The 27,596-nt window shown below is 36.6% G+C and overlaps 2 protein-coding genes across 2 annotated transcripts in view; both read right to left on the minus strand.

Moving 5' to 3' along the window:
• The window catches only part of LOC126725149 (protein NO VEIN-like), a 49,626-nt gene extending 47,977 nt beyond the window's left edge, over positions 1 to 1,649 (minus strand). Inside the window, exon 1 of the mRNA XM_050429687.1 lies at positions 1,061 to 1,649. Coding sequence (XP_050285644.1) covers positions 1,061 to 1,246 — 186 coding nt within the window. The 5' untranslated portion in view covers positions 1,247 to 1,649. The remainder of the gene's footprint in view (positions 1 to 1,060) is intronic.
• A 21,356-nt stretch (positions 1,650 to 23,005) lies between these two features.
• Positions 23,006 to 24,316, minus strand: LOC126727802 (F-box protein At3g26010-like). Its single transcript, XM_050433716.1, has one exon. The coding sequence runs from the start codon at positions 24,314 to 24,316 to the stop codon at positions 23,006 to 23,008; it is 1,311 nt and encodes a 436-aa protein (XP_050289673.1).
• Positions 24,317 to 27,596: the final 3,280 nt, after the last annotated feature.

Here is a 27,596-nt window from a genome sequence, read left to right on the forward strand (position 1 = left end):
ATGAGCCATGACCATCTACTAAAAGATAACAATCCAATGCTTTCTGATAAAAGAGATGAAAATCTACAAGTAGACAATGATAACTAAAAATCATCTGTAAGTTTGGATTAACTTTACTTTTTTATTTTGATAACAAGTTTCCTTCTTTTTAGATGATTCAGAGGGTGCAGACATGGTGGAACTTGGATATTGATAACAACTCTCATTGTGCCTTTGGCTGCCACTAGCTGGAGCAGGTTGCCCCCACGCTTCATCTTCCAACCCAAGCCATGTCATCTCTTCAATTTCAACCGGCTAAGGACAGCTAGTCACTCGGTCAGAACTTGCAACATTTTGTGATGGCAAGTTAGCATCCTTAGAATCATCACTATCTTCATCGTCATTGGAGCTTGATGAAGCAAATCTAATGTTCTTGCCACAAAAATCCTTCCGTGCAGAGGAGAATGATTCGACACACTGAGAAATAGAAGTAGCATGTACAGGTTTCTTTAAAATTGCAGTCTGTGGGCTCATGGCTTTTTGGATAGCAGAAACATGCATCCCCAAGTTTTGAACTCGTATACAAAGTTCTTCCTTGCTTGCAACGGAACGCCTCTTAGCAATAAAATTCAAAAACTTATCAACTTGAATATTGTTAATATACTTATTCTTCTTCTTCTTCTTCTTCTTCTTCCCATCCAAAGACTCTTCAACTTCAACACTCTCATTATCCTGACTCTTCTTCTTCTTCATCCTATGTATATACTTCCAAAGGAAACAAAATACCTCCTCACCGGTTATTTTAAAAACTTCAGTGGCATCAGATTTGAGTGAAAAATAGTGCAAGACAAGTGGGTGTCGCAACAAAGGCCCCAATTCAAGCTTTTCGAAGTTATCTACGCCTTCATTCTTACAGATTGCTACTTCCAAATCATACAATGTAGTAACTCTTTGAACCCCAACAAAGCAATGGATAAATGCATTTATCTAATAAACCAAAACAACAACAACAACAAAACAAAGACTATTACACATAAAATTGAAGTAGAATCAATAGAGTAATAATCGTATAAAACAGTACCTTCCCTTCAGTGAGCATAAGGCGGTGAAGACTGGGGACCTCCTGCATGGGAAAGCCAAGAGAGGACCAAGAGTCGAGGTTGAGGATGAGTAGTGCATCCTGAGACACTTTCCATGCCGTCACACTTTCTCCGGCCGCAATTATGTTGCGTCTGGCGTTAGTGACAGCGCGGTCCACCTTCTCCATGATCGAGTAGTTGTTTTGTTTTGAAATGAAGAGCAGTTGTTGTTGTTGAAAGAAAGTTAAGGAAATAGTTGTTGGAAGCCAAAATCTGAAGTTTAAAGGTGGTAACGGTTGCGCTGCTGAAGGAGGCTGCTGTTGTTGTCGTTTTTGCCGCTGTGAAAACTAGCCGCCGCCGCCGGAGAGGTGGAAGCCAGAAGGGTGTCTGTACATAGGTGGTATGTTGGGAAAGAACCAGAGTGAAGAACGATTAGTCGATTACACTATTGGGAGTGATGGAGAAAGTGTCTGTCTCCGGGTCAGCATCCACTTTTGTGAGAGGCGAGCCAATAAAAATAAAGAAAAGACCAACTCAGGAAGTTTCCCCGAAACGAAATTAATAAAAAAAATAAAAGACCATAAGAGAGGCAAATCAATTAAGGAATATATGTACCATCACTTATTCTTAACGCGATGGTTTTTTATATAAGTACAAGCAATTGTAAGGTTCGGTGAAAAGTAAGAGTTAGAATCCAAGTTTTTATAAGAAAGTTTTACCAAAGAGAAGAGTAATCAAATATTTGAAAATGTCTACAAACTCTCATTTGTTACAAAAAGAATTAAGAAAATTACAAGTATTTGATATTTTGACTTCATTATAATTAGTTTTCAATGGTTCACATTGGTTAAAATCAAAATTCTATTTCTATTCTTACATTTTAAGGTTATTGTCAATTTGGTATCTATATTTTAGTAGCAATTAATTTGATCTGTGATGTTTTTAATTTGTAATAATTTGATATCTACCATCAACTTATTAACAAAAATTGATTACAACTTAAAATTAACATAGACTGAATTGACTACTACTAAAATATTATAAGCAAATGATGAAAAACATAAGTACTAAAATCATATTTTAGCCTGGATATCAATCGGAAGATGTTTGCCACTTTAGCATCTGTTAAGAAAACAAGAAAAGCAAAACCCACCTAAACCAACTAGTGTAAAAAGCAAAAGCAAATTCAACCACCCCCCCCAACAAAAAAAAAAAAATAATAATAATAAAATAAAAAAATAAAAGAAGAAGAAGAAGAAAGCAAAGCAAAGCACATGGAATGATTCTACATGATTCTACTCTCTTTCCGAAAATTGCGGTTTCACTCTCACTTTCACATTATCAACTTTCCTTTACTATTCTGGTCTACTGATTATCAACTTTAGTATTGGGCCGAAGACAGTGTCTTTTGTCTTCAAATTGGACCCATTCATGGATTTTGCTCCATCCATCACCTCTGCTCTGTATGTTAGCACCAGAAATGGGTTTGGTTCTTTTTGAAGCCCACATTAAAGAACAAAAAAATTAAAATCAACATGAATTTCGGTCCCTCTTTCATCTCTCTGTGTGGAAAGTTATAAAATTTAATAATAAACATTATTTTATTGCATTTAATTGATAGTACTACCAAAAAAAAAATTATTGTACCCGTTTTAATTGTATCAAACTTTATAAATTAGTGTTAGGTTGATTAAGTTTTTTAACATACATGTTCATGCAATATCTTTTTTTTTTTTTTTTTTTGTAGAGTGTTCATGTAATACCTACTATATATGCAGCCTTGCTTAGCAAAAAAAAAAAAAAAAAGCTTAGCAAAAAAAACTATATATGCAGCCTTTTCTTTTTCTTTTGTTTGCAATGTTTCACAAAATTTCCTTGGATATTTAGAAATAATGAGTAAATTAAATAATCTCTTTTGTCATGTCCTCTGATACCCAACCTTCGGTTTGTTTATAAATTCAATTGGCTAAAGTATTGGTCCATGCAATTGACCTATGGAAAACAAGGAATAGTGAAGTGGGATTTTTTTTTCTTGAGATAGGAAACATAGGAATTTTATTCATGTAAATTCAAAAATAAAACATCTTGAGATACCGCATGTTCAATAAACATTAGGCTCTCTTCCAACCAAGTAACAAAATCATTAATACCAAGAACATGTTTAGTTAACAAATGGGCTAGTGTATTATCTAAGTGCCCCATGTGGAAAATAGTAAGACTCGTGAAAATATTGTAGATAATATAATATACTTTTTTGGTAAAAATATATAATATACCTTCTTTTTTTTTTTTTTTTTTTACATAGTTTTGGATATTACATTATCAACATAGTTATAAATGAATTTATGAGATTATGATATTAGTGGGACTTTTTTTTTGTTTTTTACAAACTAAAGAAGAAAGTATTTATAGGTATTTTTTGTGTTGTTAAAACTCGCTTAACTCACTAGTCACCATTGAAATTATTTTTTTCTTACCAATAATAGCCAATAACAACCTACCACTTAAAATTTATTGTGAAAATATTGTGGTAGCTTTTCTTAATTTTAATTTCTTATTCTTTATTTTATTTTTCCCTTATTTATTTATTTTTTTTCCATCCATACAATTTCTTCTTCTTCTTCCCCCCCCCCCCCCCCCTCTTTTTTCTCCTCCACACACGTACCCTTACTCTTTTCTTTTTTTTTTTTTTTTTTTTTTTCCTTTTTTCCTCTTTTTTCCCTACCACTTCCTCCAAACTCCTGAACATACTAGAGCCCTCTTTCTTTCTCTTTTTTTTTTTCTTCCTTTCTCTTTTTTCTCTTACCACTTCATCCAAACTAGAGAGAATACCAGAGCTCTCTCTTTCTTTCTTTCTCTCTCTCTCTCATAAACAAAGATCGCCAGTGGATAACTCATCCTCTCCACCCATAGTGGCTCAAATGGGTCAGATTTGCTTTTCTTTTTCTTTTTCTTTTTTTTTTTTTTTTTTTTTTGGTTCTGATTTGATTAGTTTTAAGATTGTGATGTGAGTTTGTGCTTTGATTGTGATTGAGTTTAGAGATGTTTGAGAGAGAAAAGATCTGGAATGGTTGAGTTGTAGCCATTGTGATTGTTGAGTAAAATTGAATATTTTAATGGGTGTGTTGAATTTTTATTCCCATTAATTCTTTTGCTAATGAATAGTAGGTCATCAGACCAAGAGAGCTATTGTTCATTAGAGAGACTGCTAGAGCAAGTTTTTGTGGGTTTACTCTCCAAATTTGGGGTTTAGAAAGCTTGTTGTAGATGCTCTTAAGAACCCACATCTGGATAAAGCACGCATTTTGGTGTTTAAAATACAATTTTTTGAAGGTACAAATGCTCTTAGGGTATGTTTGTTTGGAGGTGAAATAGGATGGATGAAAAACTTTGGAGAGAAAATGGGAAGAAAATTTTTTTTTGGAGTGTGTTTAATTGGGTGGGGAAGAAGGAAAATAAATAATGGGGCCTGGGTGTTTTCTACTTGGACCCACAAAAAAAATTTCCCTCCAAAATGAAGAGAGAACTGAAGTGAGAAAATAGGGCTGCTTGATGGACAAAAATGCCCATGTGCACTTGCATAAATGCAATTCATCCAATTCCTCTTTTTTTTTTTTTTTTTTGTGATTACCTGAGCACGTTGCCTCTTTCTTTTTTTCTTTCCTCGTCGTTGCCTTTCTTCTTCTTTTTTTTTCCTTTTGATTTCCTAGGTTGTGGGAGTGATAATTGTTTTTTTTTTTTTTTTTTTTTTTTAACTAGATATGATTTTATTTTTTGGACATGATTCTTATTTTTTAATAAATTGGATGATTGATTTTTTTTTTTTGGCTATTTGTCACTTTTTTTTTTTGTTTTAATTGGTAATCATTTTTTAACAAGGGTGTATGAGTAAATTTATACAAACTCACTTTTTTCATCCCTCAGTTTTTCCACTCCCAACCAAACAAAAATTAGAGAAATTAAAATTTTTTTTCTATCATCCTACTTTTCCACCCCTCCAACTAAATGAACCCTTAGCAAAGTAAAGTTTCCTTGTACCAACCTGCACACCCTAATTCACCCACATTAATCTTATTAGTGATTCTATAACTGTATTCTCTTCGGTTGCATTGATACTTATTTTCCTTTAAATCAATCTTTGAAAAAGAAAGCGCAATTTGTTTCATATGAGCATTGAAACAAACGCATATATTGGAAATGGAGCTAAATGAAGGCATCTGTAGACATTAAAATTTTTATGATGTACTCACAACCATCCGATTGTTCATGATAAAATATTTGTGATCAAATTAATCTCCAATTGGTGAGGTGGACGATCAGCAAATGAAATCAAGCCACATGGCAACATCAAATAAGAAAGTCATATGGCAATGTCAGAAGAAAAGACCTACATGGAAAGTTCTTATTAAATGGGAGACTAAATTAAATCCATAATTAGCTCTCAATAAATGCTGAGAGAAAATTCCAAATTAAATATGACTGAGTTGCCTATAAATAGAGGCTTCTCATATGAGAAAAGAGAGAACACTTAGAGAGAAAACACTACCGACACTCTGCCAAAATAGAGAGTCATCTCTAAAGTTCACAAGAATTCCATTGTTCATCAAGGCCTATTCCTACTTCTTCAAATCAAAGTGGGGATTCTTCTTTAACCTAGTTCGAGATCAAGCCAACGGCCCTCGCATCAAATCAAGCACGTTCGACTATTCATTCAACTTGGAGACATCACATCACGATTCAAGATCAAGCTTCATAACTCCTTTGGATCGTAACGTTTTTTGGAGATCGAATCAAAGGAATTTATTGTACTCTTTCATTGTAAAGGTTTATACAGAGGATTGTACTCACATATATACAAATCAAATACAAGTTGATAATTTGTTACACTATTTCGTGATCGTGTGATTTATCTTTTACGAAATTTGTGTGTACAAATTTCTAGAACCATAGGTGCGTAGCTCTGTTCCACAACCATAGGTGCGTAGCTCTATTCGCGTACCCGTCGTCTTCACCTCACGGCTGTTGGCGTCAGAGCATTGAGAGAGCCACATATCGAATTCAAGCATCAATTTTTTTCATCTCTTGAAGGCAATTCTGCAGTGAGATTTCTGCTTCATCTTTGGACTACGCTCCTCTTCTTTCAGTGTCTTGCGGATTCGAGCATTGGCGGTTTCATCCTGGACTTTGCACTGCTGCCTTCCTCTTAGACTTTGTGCTGCTGCCTACGTCTTCACGTGATAACCAAGGTGCACACTGAATACACGCCTAGAGCTTCAATGCCTTCATGCGGACACATGGTTTCCTTGTAGCCTTGAACTTCAATGCCACGCCTAATAACCAAAAGCTATAACATGGTTTTTCCAAGTTTGGCTAATGGACATGCAAGCCTCTACGTGTCCTTTTCTTCACATGCATGTTAATGCAAGCCTCTACGTGTCCATCATATGGTCATTTCAACACCTACACACGATGTTTGCATGTTAATGTCGAATGAGTTTGAATCTGAATACCACATGACCCTTCTTTCTAATAAGCCGCGCTTCTTATTATTAAATTTTTTTTGTTATTATTATTTATTTATTTTTTATAAATTTATTAGTAAAGAGCATTTGAATGAAAAAGGTATTCATCCTTTCCTTTGGTTTGCTGTCAGGTGTGTCAGGTGATTTAGGCTTGCCAACCCTTTGCTCGACTTTGTGACTCTCCTACGTTTGCTCAAGTCGTGACCTCTACGAGCTTCTTCTTCTCCAAGTGGCTGCCATCAAGTGTGCTTCATCATGGTCATCTTTCACGACTCATCGAGGACTCTCAATGATCAATATGTCACTCTCTTGCGCTCTTCAAACGAACCCCTGGGAAAAGGCGTCGTCTTGAAAGTCCATCCACTTGGTAGCAGCATACCTTCATCTTCATCTACTACCATTCCTCGTCCTCCAAGTCTATCTCAATGGTGGGTCGAGGCATCTCACAAGCTACACGACCTGACTAGAAAGGGTTCGCATGTCGTTTCGAGGAAGTTTACTCTAGCCTCCAACCTTCACTCAGCCGCGGACCATGTCAATCCATTTGCTCTCCTTGGCTGTCGGATAAGTGCGGGAGAAGTGCAATGAGCCCTACCTTCCTCCAAGACCCCTCCACTCCAATATAGGGGTGAGTTTTTTTACCTCCCTAAATATTGGGAGTGGGTAGAAGGACATATTGAGCCACAATACTAAAGTCTTGAGTGATTCCAACCTTTACGAGTCTCTGCTTGCATCATTATTCACATATGATCGGAATGCCCACATCCTGCAAGCCTTCCTAGAATGTTGGTGTGCAGCTACAAACACGTTACACACGTTTGTAGGAGAGGTCTCCATTAGCTTATGGGACCTACATTCAATCGGTGGGCTTCTCGTGTACGGCTCATTCTACGAAGAGGTCGTTCCAAATTCGAAAGACATATCATCGCTTCCCTCATGTTGTCGTCATCTATTTGCTGCCTTTCATCATTTGAGTCTTGAGCTAGGTGGTTCACACTTGGTCACTACGGCCGCATGGGTGAAGTTTTGGTTCCATGGTGAGTCTAAATATCAGAAGCCGCCGACTAGAAGGTCAATACATAGGAAAGCAAGAGGCAAGCAATCTCATAACCCCTCTGGTAAAATCAATGCCCCCAGAATTCTGACTAAAGAAGACGAGGCTCCCTTCAATGTGCTCAAAGTGGATAGAAGGCTTATAGAAGAGACTTGGTTAGCTGCTTAGATCTCATGTTGGCTGTGTGAGTTCGCTCTTCCCAACGGGGGACCAAACTTAATCAGGCCTGGTGTTTTCAAGAGCGCAAGTGCGATGGCTCGTGGTAAGAGATACTGTCTTGCAGTCCCAATCCTGGCCAACATTTATAAGGGCTTGAATGAAATTGTGTCTTCTAAGACTCCAAGTAAATGTGATGCCACTTTTCCTACACACTACTTGAATGCTTGGTTGGCCGATTACTTCGACACTCACTTTGAACTTGAAGGGTCTCGCTCCAAGGTTGTTCCACGCATGTTTAGATACTCCGGAGAAGGTGCAGCCAAGCATTATGATGAGGTTACGGCCCGTAAGCTATTTCATGCTGTCAGTAGCTTCAAGTTTCACCGTTTGGGCCTTTTCAAAGGCCATCGAGAGATTCTGGTGGATGATGACAAGCTACCTAGCTCTTATGCAGATTACTTCATCAGCCAACGCTCCAGCTACTTGGCCTCTCGTCGTGGAAGTGTATGTATAGTTGAACCATATAGCCCTCACCGCTTTGGTCGACAGTTTGGTTTCAATCAACATATCCCTGGGGAGCTTAATGAGGACTTTCACACCGTCACCTTAGAGCAAGTGGTATGCTTTTGGCGCCAATGTCTTCGTCTTGCTACCAATTCGAAATTCTTGATCCCTGCCTGCCCATCTGAGCACGGGGCTTCATGCACGAAGGACTATATGAATTGGCGGGCTAGAAGATCTGATGGTTTCTTTTCTAGTAAGACTGAGCAACCGATTGGGAATGTTAACCCAAGCAAGATAAGACTCAAAATAAAATAGCCCAATGAAGTAGTTAAGCCCGTGAAGCGCCGAAGCTATGGGAAGCCCTCTTTTGGGATTTCGGAGGCTATCGATGAGTTTTTAGAAGGAGTATGCGTGGACAAGGCACATTCTCCTAAGCATGGGCCTTCTTGCATAGTCTCAATACCTCAAGATGTGGAGGTGACCAAGGGTAGGGATGCGTCAGATTCTGAGCAGAATAGTGGCAACTCAGATTCTCATTAGAGACGTAAAAGGCAGAGAGATAATCCCAGCAAGAACTTGGATCATGAGGGGGTCACCCAGGCGACTGACCGTGGTGTCGATATGGATTCGCTTCTCGATCCTTCAGGTGGCAGTGCACAAGTGAGTCTTAATTCTCTTTTTGATGATTTTGATCTTGAACCCATTAAAGACCTTTGTTTCCTTCACGATGACCTTGAAGCTATTTCTGGTATCCAAGAACTTTTTGAGAATGACAATCTTGGTATTCTTCCAATGCAGGATGACAATTATCCTTCGAAAAGAGTAGGAGAGAAGTGTACACCAGTTGCCACTAGCCCTTCTACGAGCGAGTTTTCCATTCAAGGTCCGACAGGTTTTGATTTGGCTACTAAGGCAATTGACCCATCACATTCGGGGAAGACTAATGCCACTCCTTCTTTTGACCCTATTCACATGCCTTCAAGGGACGTGACTCAAAATAAATCCATTATGTGTAGTTCAAGCATCCCAACCACTTCAACTGCCACAAATTTTGAACCCGATGATTTGATTTTGAAGGCCGATCGACAGCGTGCAAAAACATTAGGAGGGGACCTAATTGAGAAGGTTGTCAAAACCCCTTTTACTTTGATGACTTCACTTAGGGATGGAGTCGAGAAGATTCTCCAAGTTATTGCACAAATAAAAGTTGTGGATGCAATGCCTTTAAGAGAGCGTATTTCGAAATAAATGGATGATGCAGACCGATATTCTTCCCTCCATCATGCTCTTTCACAAGGCATCACGCTTGAAGACAAGGAACAGAAGCTCACTGACGCTCGGCATCGTCTCACTCTTGCCCTCGACTCGGAAGCCATTAAGATCAATCAAAAAGTTGCAATCAAGGCGAACTTAGACAAGGCCTTAGCTAGAGAGGTTGAATTGAAGAAGGAACTTGAGTTACTTTCAATGCAAAAGGCAGAGTATACAGCGTCGAGCCCCCGTTGTGATTCAGAGCTAGCCCAGCAACAAGTGATCATTTCTCAAATCAAGGGGGAGGTTTCCAAGATTGAGGCTACTCCAACTTTAGAAGCTTCTAATGATGCAAAACTTAGAGGGCTACAAGAGTTACTAGAGACTAGTAAAGAGGAGTTGAGGCATTTAGATTGGATAGGTTAATCTTTTTTTTTTTTTTTTCATTGATGTAGTCATTACAATGTAACGACACCTATCTCTTTATTAATAAAAATTCATTTATCTCTAGATCAATGTTTGCTTCTTCCTTGCTCCTTCTTTTTTTTTTTTCTTTTTTTTTGTAATTATTTTTTTTATTTTAAGTACATATGTGACTGAACTTAGTAACGAATACCAAGCTGCCTACGTACCCAAAAGGGATCAAGTCATAACGTAGTTCAAAGGAATTATTATATTTTTTTTCTTTTTAAGTTCATATGTGACTGAACTTAGTAATGAATACCAAGCTGCCTACGTACCCAAAAGGGATCAAGTCATAACTTAGTTCAAAGGACTTTTTTTTTTCTTCCTTAACTTTTGCCTAGGTCGCCTCTTTCAAGGTTTTCAACCTAGTGGGATTTTTTTTTTCCCCCTAACTTTTGCCTAGGTCGCCTCTTTCAAGGTTTTCAACCTAGCGGGAATTTTTTTTTTTTTTTTTTTTTAAATGGGCAGTTTAAGCTCTTACCGAGGAGCAACTTCAAAACCTCATGCATAGTATCGCTTCAGGAACTTTGCATTTATGGGACCTACCCTCAGGCCATCTCTGTTGACTATCTTGTAAGCACCATTAGTGTAGACCTCCTGCATGACATAGGGGCCATCCCATTTTGATGTGAACTTGTTCCCAGTCTTGTGAGAGATGTTGATGGGTCTTCGCATTGCAAGTACTAGGTCCCCTACTTGGAAAGATCGAGGTCAGACTCTCTTGTTGAACGCTCGCGAAAGCCGCGCTTAGTAGCATTCAAGACGTTGTTGAGCTTCCAATCTCTTTTCATCAAGTGCTTCCAACTCTTCGAGTCTTAATCGCGCATTTTCTTCATTTGTGAGCCCTTCTTGGATGGCAATTCGAAGTGACGGAATTTGTCGCTCCAAATGTAGGACTGCTTCAACACCATATACTAACGAATATGGAGTGGCTTGCGTGGGTGTCCTATATGTTGTTCGGTATGCCCATAAAGCTTCTCCAATCTTTTCATGCCAATCCCTCTTCGAGCGCTCTACTACCTTTTTCAACAAATTGCAAAGCGTCTTGTTGAAAGCCTCAGCAAGACCATTGGCCGGCGCGTTATACATGGATGACTTGTATTGCTTGAACTCAAACTTCTTGCATAGTTGGGTCACCAAAGTGTATGTACAAGTATTTGACATTTTGACTTCACATAATTAGCTTTCAATGGTTCACATTGGTTAAAATCAAAACCAAAATTTTATTTCTGTTCTTACATTTTGAGGTTATTGTCAATTTGGTATATACATTTTGGTAATAATCAATTTGGTCTGTAATGTTTTTAATTTACAATAATTTGATCTCTACGATCACCTTATTAACAAAAATTGACTACAACTTAAAACTAACATGGATTGAATTGACTACTGCTAAAATATTATAGGCAAATTGATTGTGATGAAAAACATAAGTACCAAAATCATAGCCTTGATATTAATTGGAAGATGTTTGCCACTTTAGCATCTGTTAAGAAAACAAGAAAAGCAAAACCCACCTAAACCAATAGGCGTAAAAAGCAAAAGCAAATTCAACAAACCCCCCCCCCCCCCCCCCCAAAACACCAAAAAAAAAGAAAAAAAAGAATGAAAGCAAAGCAAAGCACATGGAATGATTTTACTCTCTTTCCGAAAATTGTGGTTTCACTTTCACTTTCACATTATCAACTTTCCTTTTACTTTTCTGGTCTACTGATTATCAACTTTAGTATTGGGCTGAAGACATTGTCTTTTGTCTTCAAATTGGGCCAATGCATGGATTTTGTTCCATCCATCGCCTCTGCTCTACATATTAGCACCAGAAATGGGTTTGGTTCTTTTTGAAGCCCACATTAAAGAACAAAAAATTATGGAGCTCTAGACCAAAATTAAAATCAACATGAATTTCGTTCCCTCTTTTAGCTCTCTTTGAGGAAAGTTATAAAATTTAATAATAAACATTGTTTTATTGCATTTAATTGATAGTACTAGTAGGTTCTAGTTAGCTCAATTGATAAAGTCTCAGATGTTTGAATAAGAGATCTGGGGTTTGTTGAGGCTCATTTTTGACAAAGCCAAGTAAGAGAAAAGGCCCAGCAACACAGGCAAACCAAAGTTAGCAAGCAAGAAAAAGCCATTGAGCCCAAGTGACAAGAATGAATGACTCACGGGCTTATAAAGTGGGTCCTGAAGAAGCAAACAGGCTTGAATGACTCAAAAAGAGAGAAGAAGCAAAACCATGGGCAATACGTAGAAAAACAAGATTGGGTCATAGCAGGCCCAAAGTAATGCAAGTAAAGAAAGTAAGGGGCTAATGGAAGACCCATCAGCCTCAAGGATGAGGTATAAAGTAATTGAGCTAGGAAAGCCCAAGAGAGTTAGTAAAGGCCCATAGGAAAGCAGGATTGGAAAAGGGCCAAGGATACCCAAGGAAAGCAAATGGGTCAAGGATGCCCAAGAGGGAAATGGGACACATGAGCCCGCAAACAATGTAAGAAAAGGCCTAGTGAACACATTGAGTCACTGGGAGGGAAATAAACGGCAGGCCCAAAGAGGTCCAATAGGATTGAGTCAAACAACATTACAGTAGGAGCAGTAGAGTGGTACGACTGGAAAATGCTAACAAGGCCACAAAGTGAACACAAAATAGGCCGGGGGAGGGAAGACCCATGATCCAACAAGACCCAGTCTCCAAAAGAAGCAAGTCATAAAGAATGGTAGATCAGAAAACAACCCACGCCATAAAAAGCCAAAAGTGTACGACAGAATGTACAGAACAATCTCCAGAACACGACAAGTGCATGAGTAGCAGGTGAAGAAGGCGAAGCATGTGCGAGACCCAAGCACCACCAACTTGTACCCAGCCAATATAGGAAGTGGTGGGTCATGGGTTAGAGGGCATGGTCTGGTGGTGAGGAGAGGGAAAAAACCTATTTTGGGGTTCTTGCTCAGGCTCTTTTGGAGGAAATGTCCTGCTGGGATGACATGTCACCAAAAAGAAGTAAGGATGAGTTGGAACCACCAGGTGCATGCCATGAGGGATAGAGAGAGAGAGAGAGAAAGAGCACACACATGTAACGGGTAGAAAAAGCCACAGCAATCAAACAAACAAATTAGCCTTCTTTGTCTGGCAGATGGGAGCAGCACGGCCAACACAGGCAAGTGGTGATGGTTGAACCATTGATGACCAGTAAGTGGTCGGTAAGGACACCCACACCAGACAAAGGCAGTTAAGGGCTAAAACAATAAATACCAGTTATGGTAGGCTCTATAAAGGACCCCTTGCTATGCACTGAGAAAAGAGAGAAAAAATCATAGTAATAGGAATTTCTAGAGAAAAACATAACCTAGAAGTAAGTATTAAGAAGGAAAGCAAGTAAAATAAAAGAAAAAGAAAACTAGGAAGTAGGAAGGAGAGGAAAAGAAAAACAAAGAGTTTAGAACGGCAAGCATGCACCAATAGGTTGATTTCCTCTCTCCCTTAATAGCCTTGCTCTCTATAAAAAGCAAAAGATTTGTATTTGGGCATGGACCATTTAGGCCTGTTCTCTCAAAGCAATTAATTTCTTCTTTGAGATTACTCACATTGAGGGAACGGTTTTTCCCTTCTTGGTTTCAACCTCATGTATTATTTAGCATGGTAGACTAACGCTTTGATTTTGCTAACTCTTTTTTATTCTTCACTTAGCTTATTCTATGTACAAAGAGCCTTTTATTGCTCACTTTTATTTATTGTGGCTAAAAGTAATGATTGTGTTTCTTATATCATCTTTATTATATCTGCTTGCCATAACTTACTCATAGTGGTTCTGCCTGTCATGGGTCTGTGATTAAGTTTTGACGAACGGGGTATAGTTTGTGCACAAGCCGGACCAAAGTGAGTTACAGTTGGATCGGTCCCGACTCACTTACTTAGAATATTTGGGCCAAATACCGCAAGAGGTAGCCCAGCCCAACATTGCAAAAAAGGCCCACCACAAGGTTCAATTTCCGCCTACACCAAAAACTGATTAATGTCTTGGTCTAATGACAAAGAGCGCTCATTGCAAACGATATAGGTTGAAACTCTCTAAAAATTTTTTTTTGATAGTACTAAAAAAAATAGGCTAAAATACAAAACTAACCCTCTAAGTTTCACATTTTGTCATTTCAGTCCTTTAAGTTTCAGTTTTGTCATTTCAGTCTTCTAAATTTCAAATTTTGTCAATTTAGTCTTCTGTTAGCCTTCTGTCAAATGCTGCCATTTACTAACCAAAACTACGTCATTTTGGATGATTTTTTTTTTTAATTTCTTAATTTAAAAAATTGAAAAACGTTAATTACCAAAAAAAAAAAAAAAAAGAAAAAAAAAAAAAAAAAGAAGAAAAAAGAAGAAGAAGGAAACTAAGGGCTCAGGGAACGACATCGTTCTCTAGGTCCTAGTTCATTCTTCAACAATGGAAAGATGAACTTTCTTATAGCTATTTTGTTCAAGTAAAGACAATATTGCTTGAATTCATTTTCTTGCAACTGCTTCTCAAAAGGTGAACTTGAATAATTAAATCAATAACAAATACCATTAAAGAAAAATCCTATTACTAACAATAACTTTAGATTTTTATCACAGGCAATTCGTCGAGCAGGTTTAGTGCAAACCTTTCGTTCCAGTCTAAGCTTCTTTTCTGCTTCTTCTTCTATCCCAGATTTTTTGAAAAGAAAAAGAATTTTTTATCAAAAGAGACGAGACTTTCTTGGAGACATGTAAAATGAAATGGCTAGGGGAACGACGTTGTTCCCGAAGCTTTTGTTTTGTTTTTTTTTTTTTTAATAATTAACGTTTTTCAGTTTTTTAAATTAAGAAATGAAAAAAAAAAAATCATCTAAAACGACGTAGTTTTGATTAGTAAACGGCAACATTTAACAGAAGGCTAACGGAAGACTGAATTGACAAAATTTGAAACTTAGAAGATTGAAATGACAAAATTGAAATTTATAGAACTGAAATGACAAAAGGTGAAACTTAGAAGGTCAGTTTTACATTTTAGCCAAAAATATATATATTGTACCTATTGTAATTGTACCAAACTTTATAAATTAGTGTTAGTTTTATTAAGTTTTTTAACATACATATTCATGCAATATCTTTTTTTTTTGGTAGTGTTCATGCAATACCTACTATATATGCAGCCTTTTCTTTTTCTCTTGTTTGCAATGTTTCACAAAATTTCCTTGGATATTTAGAAATAATGAGTAAATTAAATAATCTCTTTTGTCATGTCCTCTGATGCCCAACCTTCGGTTTGTTTATAAATTCAATTGGGCTAAAGTTTGGTCCATGCAATTGACCTATGGAAAACAAGGAATAGCGAAGTGGGGTTTTATGTAAGATCTTTAGAAGTTCAGAACTAAGATTCTTGAATAGGTTTGATATTAGGTGTCTAGGTAGAGTTTGATAATAAAAAGATTAAATATTGACCCCCTCCTCCTTGGACCAAATCTCAGTTATCACCCAATACATACATACATATATATATATATATATATTTTGAAGCTTGATTTTGGGGGAAGTTTGATGGAAACAAAGATTTGAAAAAGATTTAAGGAACCTTTCAAAAAAAAAAAAAAAAAGATTTAAGGAACAGTAAACTTTAGGCAATTGCACCAAAACCTAGGTTCCCTAATTTATTTAGCTCCGAGAAAAAAGGGTTCCTTAAGCCATTACATTTAGCAAGTAGAGGGCAATTTAACCCTCAAAGCGTAATAAACTGCTGGATATTTATTAAATATAAACTCCCTATCTATTTGAGTGATTGCACAACGAAAGGCCATTATATAGGCTATTTTCAATTCTTCAAATAAAATCTTTTCCCTTCATTGCCAAAATCCCTAGTCATTCTTGAACTCTAATTATTCTTTTTAAAACCTAAATTAAAAAAACTCTCCTAACCATAAGCCTGCAATGAGCATAGGTAGATAGATTCCTGTGTCCTACATAAAATCTACAAATCTGCTTACAAAAAGTTTTTCCCTTGTCCCTGTACCTTGGTCTTTCCACTTTCTTCACAGAGCAATTCTTTGTTCCATATATGTCCACTAGTTTAGGATTAGCAGAGACCTGCTTGTGAACTTCGTAGTGTACTGTGTGTGTGAAGCTTGCTAGTGAAATTCATAGGGCACCATGTTTGACAAGCTTCCCGCGATCAAATGGCCATGTGAACTCACACCAAGGTTGGTATATGGTGGTGTTTTGATTGGTTTGACTTCACCTTGTATCAGCTAATATCAAGGACTTTGGGGTACTTTGCTCCCTCTTGTTTAATCAGCCATAAATGTTCCTAGTTCAACAGACCAAAATTCTTTAACCCTTTCAAACTAAGACAAATGAGCTTAAGGGAGGGGTTTTCTATTTTGGATTAAAATCAAGTCTGATCCACTTACCTATGTAAAGAGGGTTATTCACCTCCAGCCACTTTGGCATTAACTTAAAAGTTGGTATTTTCTTAGTTCTTTTTTATATGGATGATTCATCACCTGCCTTTATGCTAACTCAGTAACTTCTTAGCATCAACTGAAATAAGGAATTAAAAAAAAAGAGACAGATTTCTCCTTATTGTAGAGCTTAACCCCATAAGAACTCCATGTAATACTAAGTTGCTTTATTGAATTTTTTAATGTTTTTAATCATCATATAAATAATCTATAACGCTTGGATGCTTGAATTAAGTTTTTGGGACAATCGGTAATTTAAATGGTATTAGAATAGGAGATCTTGAGTTTGATTCCTGTTTTCACTTTACCTCTCATTTAAAATGTTAAAAATCTCACGTATTGGGCTCCACTTATTAAGGGAGAGTTTAAGCACACATATAAAGGGAAGTGTTAGAATTATGTAGTTAAATGATTAAATTTATCATTCTTTAATGACTTAAGCATTTGAGAGAATTAGTAATTTAACATGAATAATATAATATTTATATTAATATATATCTTTAAACAATCTGCACTTTTGAAAGGTCGTATAAAATGTTAAGTTTGTGCTTGTGGACCATAGCACCTACAACTATGAGGGTTTCAACTCTACATACCTTATCTCTTTCTAACTTCCAATAAACCTATAAGGTGTGCCCGATTATAAAGGGAGCAACTTTGAGTTTATTCCAATTGGGTTGGGTCGAAGGTCTTGCCCCAGTTTGCAACTTGGATTCCACAAGCTGGACTTGGCCGTGGTTCACCCTCCTCAACTGTTTCATGTGGGAGTTGCTTAAGTTAGCTGGACATGAACAATGTGTTTGGACTCACTACGCTTAGGGGCACATTAGACTTATTGTGGTACTGGGTAAATGCATGGTGTGTCTACTTGTTTGAGCAGATGAGGGGGAGTGAGGACTAAGGAGAAACCAAGGTTCCCCACTCGTAGAGCGGAGAGCAAGTCTAAACTGTGGACTTTTGAGGACTTTGAAAATAGGCTGTTTGAAAGGCTATACTTGGAAAAATTATGTTTAAAAAAGCTGTACTCAGAAAAAGTGTGGTTTCAAATTGGGACAAGTGATTGTTTTCCATTGGGAAGAGAGCGAGAGAGAGAAAATGGGCTGTTTTATAATTCAGTCCATTTTTATTTTAGGTGTAAATGTCTTTTTCGTCTTTATATTTTGAGGTCATTTTTATTTTGATTCCTACATTTTTATTTTACCATTTTTAGTTCTTAAACTAATTAGCGTGTGTCATATTAGTCCTTACTGTCAGCCAACTAACAGAAAAAGTTGATGTGGCTGACTGCACTATTAAAATAAAAAAAAATAAAAATTTATTTTGGCATTATAAAATGCCACATCAGCATTTAAATTAAAAATTAATTTTAACTAAATAAAAAAAATTAAAAACAAAAAATAACATGAATTGAGATTTAAGAGTGCCTTGAACAAAAACAATAAGAACACAAATCCAGATTTAAGAACAAGAAGAAAATTTTCCTTTATTTGACATTTTTTTTTATCTTAGAAAACAAACACAAGATTAAGCAAGAACAAATTCAGATCTAAGAACACAAACCCAGAAATTAAAATCCAAAAATTAAAAAATCTCAAAATCACCATTTTCTCAAACCCAACAAAATCATCAAATCCCAAAGCATCAAAATACCAAATCAATCCAAAAAATACAACACAACCAATCCAAACAAAAAAAATCTCAAACTCAGAAAAACCCATCTCAAGTAAGTTGAACCCAGCAAACCCACCTCACTCTCAAAAACCCAAACTAAAAACAACAAAAGCAAAACATAAAAATCGAAATCAAAACGCTGACTCTAAAACACTATGAAGATTTTTCTAATTCTCTCATTAGCTTCAATCTTCTGCTTTTCTCTAAGCAATTCCATTGAAGACGATGTGATGTGCTTGCAAGGCGTGAAGAATTCTCTCTCCGACCCGGCCAACAAACTGAGTTCATGGACCTTCACGAACTTGTTCGTCACTTCAATCTGCAAGCTCCAAGGAGTGTGTTGGAATAAGAAGAAGAACCGGCTCATCAACCTTTAGCTTCCAACGATGCAGCTTTTCGGCGAGGTTCCGGAGAGTCTGAAGTATTGTTGGAGCCTCCAAACCCTATATCTCTCCAACAACTCCATCTCCGGTCCAATCCCTTCTCAAATCTGTAATTGGTTGCCATGTGTCTCCTCGTAGATTAGACTGCTAATACGCTTCACTCCACCCCTGCGAGCCAAACGACGAATCGCAAGCTTCGTGATCCCCTAGATCTGGGGTTTATGGACCCATTTTTGCTCTTTGATTTTTTGTAGTTCAGTTTCATAGATATGGGGTTTGTGGACTCGTTTTTTCTATTTGATTTTCTGTAGGTTTGGATTGTGGTTTCTGTACTTTGGGTTTTTAATTTTCTCTAAGTTGACTTCTCATGCCTGGGTTTTGATTTCTATGTTCTTTAGGGCTAGATTTCTATGTTCTTCTCGGGTTTGTGTCAATCTTCATTTTCTTGTGTTTGCTTTTGTTCATGCTCTTTGATTTGGTGATGTTCATGTTTTTTTTTTTTTCCTGTAGGTTTGATGTTCATGTTCTTTGATGTTCATGTTCTTTTATTCTGGGTTTGCTCTTTGATTCTGGATTTGATGTCGTTGCTGGGTTTATTTCTTGATTTAAGAATAACATTGAAGAACAAGTTCTCATGTTCTCATGTTCTTAAATCTCACTTCATGTGATTTTTTGTTTTTAATTTTTTTATTTAATTAAAATTAATTTAAATACTGATGTGACATTTTTTAATGTCAAAATAATTTTTTTTATTATTATTTTAATAGTGTCGTTAGCCACGTCAGTTTTTTTTGTTAGTTGGCTGACAGCAAGAACTAATATAACACGCGCTAATTAGTTTAAGGACTAAAAGTGGTAAAATGAAAATGTAAGAACCAAAATAGAAATGACCCCAAAATATAGGACGAAAAGGGCATTTACTCCTTTATTTTATTTGACCTGATAGCTTACCTCTATTTTGTTGCTTTTGTTCCTTTTCTCAAACAGCATGGAGGGCTTTGCATGATCTAGATGGCATCCTGCTGAATGGGAAGAAAATAAAGATCATGTGGGTGAAGAATCTAGTCCATTTTATCACTAATGCTGAAGTAATAAATCCCAAAGAAGTTCCAGTTTTTGCACTCGAAGCTAGGCAGCAATTAGTTGCATAAATCAACATGCAAGATTTGAATGACATCCAAGATTTCTGTCAATGCCTTATCAAAGTATGAAGCAATCATAAAGATACTAGTCCTTTGGAGAACATTAGCCTCCAAAATCCATGGCCTAAGTACGAAGTTGTATACAATCATGTTGGCAGCATCATTAATCCCACTGAAGAGATTGTGCCAAACGAAAAAAAACCCAAACGAGGGTTTTGAGGGTTTCGAGCAGTGGTTCCTTAGTGTTGTCAACAAAATAGAGTTCTCTGTGTTGTAAGTAATTGTAAATGTAATTCCATTGCATTCCTTGTCTTCTGTTAGTTACAATTGATGGGATTTGAATGGAATTAATTGAGCTATTCGCACAAGTTTTACAATTGGACCATTATTGTATCATCTTGAATAATATAAGCAATTTGTTGCCTTTGGCATTGCTTATCCCTCTTAATCTTTCTCTTGGAGGGTGACTATCTCGAATTAAATCAATGCCTTTCTCATCTCTTAATTCTAATTCCCAACCAAAAGAAATCTAGAGTTTGAATGTCAATTTTATGTTACAAGTTTGAATAGAAACTACAAGCAATAGTTTCTACAAGTTTGAATAGAAGGGATGCATCATCTGTAATTGTTAAATTCTCTAGTAATATTTTAACACATTGACATGCTTTGTGAAATTTATTGACCAAGGAATTAGTTTCTCATTGATTGTTGCCGGTCCATCAGCAACTAACTTCATAAAATCCATATTTGAGAGAATTCAGTATCTTAAATATTTGTAATTGCGGCAGTTGTTCAGTCATGCTAACATAAACAGAATTTCAATAGAAAAAAGTGAAAGATGATAAACAGCTCATGAATAAAATTATTTTAATATGGAATTAATTGAATTTTGTATCTCGATGAGAGTATAAAGTATAAGTGAAAACCAAAACTAGTTTCGAATTCTCATCAGCACGTTGATCTGCCTGGACTTTATAGAACGTGATGTATTCTTCTCTTGTTTGGTTAAAATCATATGATTCCAGTCCATGAACAATTGCTTGTCGTTCGCCTTTCCAAGTAATAACTTGTTTCTGTTCCTAAATAAAGTTGCCATAAATTTTCTTTATCTCTCTCTTTTTTTTTTTTCTTTTTTTTTTTTCTTTTTTTTAGCATCTTTATTGTCATTGAGCTCTAACTCAACTGACACACCCTTTACTTACAAGTACTAGGTAGAGGGTAAGGCCTTGGTTCAAGACTAATGAGATGTGTATGAAACTAAAAAAAAAAAATCGTTGCATCTCTATCAGATAGGTTATCGAAAAGGGTGACATTTGTGCACCAATGTACTCAACCAGTCAACCAAATGTCCATCAATAATTCAATCCTTCTATCGTGTCACTTTTCCCTTACAATAAGTCTAATTTCACAAACACACTTTTCATAGTTTGCCACTTCAACAAGTTGTAAAATTTGTTATGTCTGTATAATTGTTACTTCCTTTAAAGCGTCAGCAGATGGTTAGTGATTTTGCCACTGTTACCTTCACATTAACACGTCCTCTGATCTAATGGCAAGTTTAAAGGTGGCAGGACCCAAGGCTTGCTTTATACTAGCATAAATTTTTTCAAGCCCATTCCAACGGCAGTCGTTGCAAATTATGAATATGTTGCTTCTTAATAGCTCAACATTCGGTACCAAAGAGCATAGTTGGTCATAAAGCAGTCTTATAAAATTTTCCCTATAACTTAATAGACATTCTATGATCATAGTCACACAACACTTATGATGCGCTTCTCCACTTCATCGATCTTGATTTTATCCTATAATTCACATTCTCTTCAATCTCCTCATACTTATGACTTATTGATCGAAAATATTGAAATTTGTAACTCTTTGATATCTCTTGACCATCAAATCTTACCACCTCTTTGTTTTGCTTCTACTTCCACTAAATTTACTATCTATGTACACTGTTTTAGTCCCACTTAATCAAAAACCTTCAAATTCTAATCACCAAATTTCTAACTTGGCATTAACTCCACTTCTAGTTTCTTCCACTAAAACTACATTATCTGCAAAAAGCAAATACCAAGCTCTAGGATCGATTTAGTGAGCTCATCCATCACTAGTGCAAAGAGATATGGATTGAGTGCTAATCCTTGATGCAAACCTATAGTGATAGCAAACCCACTTGTGATTCCTCCACTTTTTCTCAAACTAGCTACAGCTCTATTGTAAATATCCTTAATCAACTAAATATAGTTAAGGGGAACTCATTTCTTTGCCAAAACCCACCACATAAACTCTCTCTGGACCCTATCACGTGTTTTCTCTATATCAATGAAAACCACACGAAGATTTCTACAGTCCTCTCTATATTTTTCGATTAGACATCTAAGTAAGAAAATATGACACTAAATAACAAACAGATTCAATTCCCTACTCTAATGTCTGGTTGCTAACCTGGAAGCACAAGATAAATTATCAAAAAGTTACATATATGTTCATTTCATTCAAATATACAATTACGAGTCTTTAAGAGAAATAAATAAATAAATAGGTAAACTCGTCAAGATAACCCACACATTGGCATACAAGTTTCTCTTCAATGGAGATGCTCTACAGTAAACTCTCCCTAAGGCTAATAATACTTGTTTACCTGTCAAATATTTTTACATTTTTTATTATTATTAATTTTGTTATATAAGTATTTAAAGTTGGGACCGGGCTTAAAAAGCATTTCTAGTTTTGGTGATGCAAAGCTTTATCAGAAGTTTTTCTACTTTCTATTTTCCAAAACATATGATAAAGTTCATGCATTCATCTTGCTTACTTCAGACCAAATAATATATTTATGGATAGTGTTTGCTTTGTTTCACTACTAAAACAATTAAGAAAGTTATGCCTCATGCCTGTGATATCTATTGTTGAATGTAAAACTAGTACAAGTGATAAGTGATAACCAATACCAACACTTATATTCACACCTAATAAAAATTCACAAAATCGCCACAAGACTTGATTATGGAAAAACTGACGATTGATATAGCAAACATGTAACAGTAATCAAACAAATCGACAATAAATGCATTTTTATTGCTACCTAGGTGGATATTAAATGTTTTGAAGCAATTCAAGCCACGGACATATCCCCATACGGGTGAACGCCACAGACAGGAGAATTCCCCATACGAAATCCCCCTACGGGGGGAAACGGGGATTTCCCTAGTTTACTCCAAACACAACTGGAAATTACAAAAGCATAATTAAGAAAATCAAACAACACAAATACATAGCAGGGACGCTGCATGGAACAGCATGCAGCGAAATTTTTCACACCAAGCTGGCATCAAGACACAAGATAGCAAGCAGCAGAATCATTAGGTGGCTTCTCCGTCTGAAAGGGAATGGGAGTTGGCCAACACGGGGGCACAAAGGTGAAGACATTGCAGCCATGGTAAAAGTAGTCAGCAGTCGGAATATCACAGACCACTTCCAGTGTTTTTCTACTCAAGTTGCAAAATACCACCTTGAATTTAATCATCAAATACACAACTTCTCTATCATTTGGATGATAGGCTAAGACTGCCACAGTTGGATATTTCTTGCTTAGGTATTCTGTGAGCCAAGGAGATTTTTCTGAAACCATTTTGTCAAAATACAGCTCATGCTCTAAGTTCCATTTGCCTCCTTCATCATAGTCCTTGAGCTCCCAAACACGTAAACAAGGATCAGCGAAAGCAACCTCATAAGGGTAACCTGAAATCTGGCATATCCTCAAGGTACCATGACACACTCCGAGACGCTCAATTCCATGGGATGGGTTCAATTCTACGGGCTTCTCAAAGAATTGGCAGCATTTACTGGTGTTTGGATCAAACCCAACAAGGCAATCAGTTCTACTCCACCAGAAAAGCAAACCGTTATAGGGAACACCGGGGAAGGCAAAGAAATCCAACTGAAATGCTTGCGGGCACAACCCCACAGACTGAGTCCATTTACCTGTGTCGGATGAGAATATCTCTACACCGAATTCTGCTGACTCGCCCTTAAATTCAGGAATGCGCATCACCCTATAACTAAGTTGCTTATGAAGAGCAGTGTCATACCAACATATGAACCCAACCCGAGCCCTTGCAAGTTGAGGCATGGGAGGCAGGGCAGTCCATTGCCTACTAATTGGATTTATCACATAGTATTCGCTCATAGGACCAGACCCCGCATCATTGCCAACCATGTTTGCGCAGCATAATAGCAAGTCATTACACGAAGCTTGAACAGTGACCTCAATATTATCATTCTGATATATTGGTGGTATATAAGTCAGAGATTTAAATTCCGGTTCCTCCGATGTCACGAGGAGGTGTCTCTTCTTTATCTGCTTATCAACGTAGTGGAGGAGCAAGGCAAAGGGACGATCCATAACTGAAGATGCATGGAGCCTAACAAAGTTGTTGGCAAAAGAGGGATCAGAGATAAGATTGCACCATTGCCTTGCCACAGACTTGCATCGCATCGCGGATTTCAGATCCAGCCGATACAGGATTTCCAACAGTAGGGAAATTGGGAGGTCCTCTATTTTCGTCAATTGCTTCTCAAAGTTGGCATTCCAACCATCAACCTGATTTTTCATTCCAACTCCCAAATTCCGACTTACCATCCAATTTTCTGATGATTGGGTCGGATTTTCTTTTCTTCTTTTGCGATGTGGAACCAAAGAAAGGTTTTTTCTTGACTTCAAGAGAGACATGTCAACAGCAAAAGCAGGAGCAGAGAACAGACGAACGTGTATGAGTATCTACCTGCCTCTAGGGATTTGCTTTCAAATTTATAGACTGCCTTTCATGTCCGAGTCCTTGTAGATTTCTAATTGACGTGGGCGAAATCCAAACCGTTTGTTTTTTTAATTTCACAAGATCGAGTTATTCAGTTTTTGTGTGGGCGGTGTAAACAATATCGGAACATCCAATCTATTTTATGTATACTAAGTTACCAATACAGCAATACGCCTTAGCTTGATTTCGACCTTCAAATTATTTTCTTTTCTTTTCTTTTCTTTTTTCTACGAACAATTAACACAATTTTGTGATAAACTAACTTTTAGATTCTATTTGTGATTTTTAAAAGTATTATGAAAAACTAAGCATATTCAGTTAGGATCCTACGTAGGATCGTAGGAGGTAGGTGGAATTGTAGATCGTAAGATCGGATCGTGGATCGTAGGATCTTATATTATTTAAGAAAAAAACAAAAAAAATACACATTGGTATGTTAAATAATCACATAAATTATACATTCATTGATATAATTACCATACATTACTACATCCATTTATAAGCATCATTTAAAGTGACCAAAAATCTCAAAATGTGACACTCTATTGGGATATTTTTTATTTGAGTCCAATTGACACACTCTCTACATTAGAGTAGAAAAACTTGGTTTATTGGGATTTTATTTTTCATTTGGGTCTAACTGAGCCTTCTATCAAGTTAAAGAAAATTACAAGAAACCAAGGTTGTTTGGGATTGTCAGAATCGTACGATCTTACCGATCCTGAACATTCTTGAAAGATCCGAATCGTTTTGGGCAGGTGGAATCATAAAATTGTAGGATCGTAGAATTCAGATCAGGATTTTGACAACCATGCTACACAAAGACAAATTCACCTTTGTTTGAATCTTATATTCAGTTTTTTGGGCTTCTGGGCATTATTACATACAATGGAACCCCTTCTCCGAATTATGAAAGAAGTGTGAGTCAACAGCTGTGGGCATATTTTAACAAGTGAGTGCATATCATTTCTCTTTTCAAATAGATGAAGGACACGTGTAAGTGAAACAGGTGTGTACATATAACTAGGTGTTTCCCTCAAAGGAGTCAATATCATACCAGAGGCTGTACCGGTTTGGTCAGCGGTACGATATATTTCAGATACTGATCAATACCAATGTACCGTTTCGGGTTTACCACTCTAGATATATATATAGTGTTTAAAGCCCATATATATATGTGTGTGTGTGTGTGTGTGTATAAATTCATAGATTAGACTAATTTGTAATCTTAAACCCCACACAAGTCCAAGCCCAAGCCCAAGTCTATACATCTATATCTATAAAAAGAATTAAAAATCAAGTAATATTTAAAATACTAAGCTTACCTTTCAATGCTTTCACACATGAACTAACTGAGGGCTTAAAAAAAAATAGAACAACTGACAATTGATAGGACTTTTGACCGTTTTAGGGGCTAGGAAATAATTAAAAAAATGAAAAAAATCTGACACATGAAAGTTGCTTTTAACTTCCGGTTAATGTGTGCCCTTAGGGCACACATTAAGTTTTCTATTTTTGGAAACATTTTATCGAGAATTGAAAAAGCTGTCATTACTTTTTCAATTCTCGAGAAATTTTTTTCCAAAAATAGAAATTAATGTGTGCCCTAAGGGCACACATTAGTAAAATCCTTAACTTTATACATAACTTTTGCAAGCTGTCAACTTTATTAGGTGTTTAAAGAAGCTAAAATTCAGGCTATTGGGAATTTGAAAGAGAAACTGCGATTTAAACCTTTCTTGGACGCAACCCTTCCTACCAAGAAAGAGAAAGTAAATCTGAAAGAGAGAAAGAGAACGCTGGTCAAGAAGATCTGGAATTTGAGAGAGGAAAGACCATGCGCTATGAGTTTGAGAAACTGCAAGTGACGCCGGCGAATGGAGAGATGAGAGAGTGAGAACATTTTTTTTTTTTCTTCTTCTTTTTCTTGTTTCGGTCCAGTATGCATTTACCAGCCGAAATAGCCGGATTTTGCCGGTACAGTCGGTATGGCCGGTATTTTTTCCTATACGAAACAAAGGGGTAATTTGTACCGGTTTACTGGTCAGTACGGTATATACCGGCCGTACCGGTCGGTACGGTACGGAATTGACTTCCTTTGTTTCCCTTTTTAAATTGATGAAGGACACTTTCTCAAAAAAAAAAAAAAAAAAATGAAGAAGAAGAAGATGACGGTCATGTGTAAGTGAAGTAGTCCAAAGGCCAAAAAAAAAAAAAAAAAACACCACAAAGCAGCTTTTCTTTCATTCTCTCTCCATTACTCTCTCCTTGTCTCTCTCTATCTCTCAACCCTCTCTAGAACTCCAAAACTGAGCATCAAAGGTGTTTCTCTTTTTCATTAAATTGTGTCTTGCTCCTTCCTTCATCTTCTACACAAAGACAAATTCACTTTTGTTTGAATCTTATATTCAGTTTTTTGGGCTTCTGGGCATTATTACTTACAATGGAGCCCCTTCATCTGTAAGAATTTTTTTTTTTTTTTTTTTTTTTCATTTTTAGGTGAGTTTAAGCCAAGCTTTTGTATTTTCTTGAAACCCAAAACAACTATAGACTAGGATTTACCAGCTTTGGTGTTCTTGAAGAACCATTTATGATTGAGTGGTGGGGTTTGGGTTCAATTTCCTTTCCCTGATCTTGTTAGAGATCCCATGGAATATTTCATCCAATGTCCCAATTTCACCCTTTCTTCTCTGGTAAGCACCGATCTTCTCAGGTGAGGTCTGATCTTGGAGCGTCTGATGCTCAGTTCTGAAGAGAGCTAGATGGAGAGAGTATTGGAAATAGTGGAATTTTTTAGTAATTGCAATAGTACTAGAGATTTTGTGCACTGCCTTGTGGATTTTTGCCATCTTTGTGCAGAAGATGAAGGAAGGAACAAGACAATTTACTGAGAAAGACAGTTCTGGAGTTCTAGAGAGAGTTTAAAGTTGCTTTGTTGGTTATTTTTTAGCCTTTGGATTGCTTCACTTACACGCATCCTTCGTCTATTTAAAAAATGAAGAAAACAGGAGGGTATTGAATGGGAGACGAGGGTTCGCTTGGTAACGTTGTTCTAGTGACGTAATTTGTATTTTTTAAAAATATATGTTGGTGAAAAAATATATA

The sequence above is a fragment of the Quercus robur genome, chromosome 5, assembly GCF_932294415.1.
Source record: "Quercus robur chromosome 5, dhQueRobu3.1, whole genome shotgun sequence".
Classification (NCBI taxonomy): domain Eukaryota; kingdom Viridiplantae; phylum Streptophyta; class Magnoliopsida; order Fagales; family Fagaceae; genus Quercus; species Quercus robur.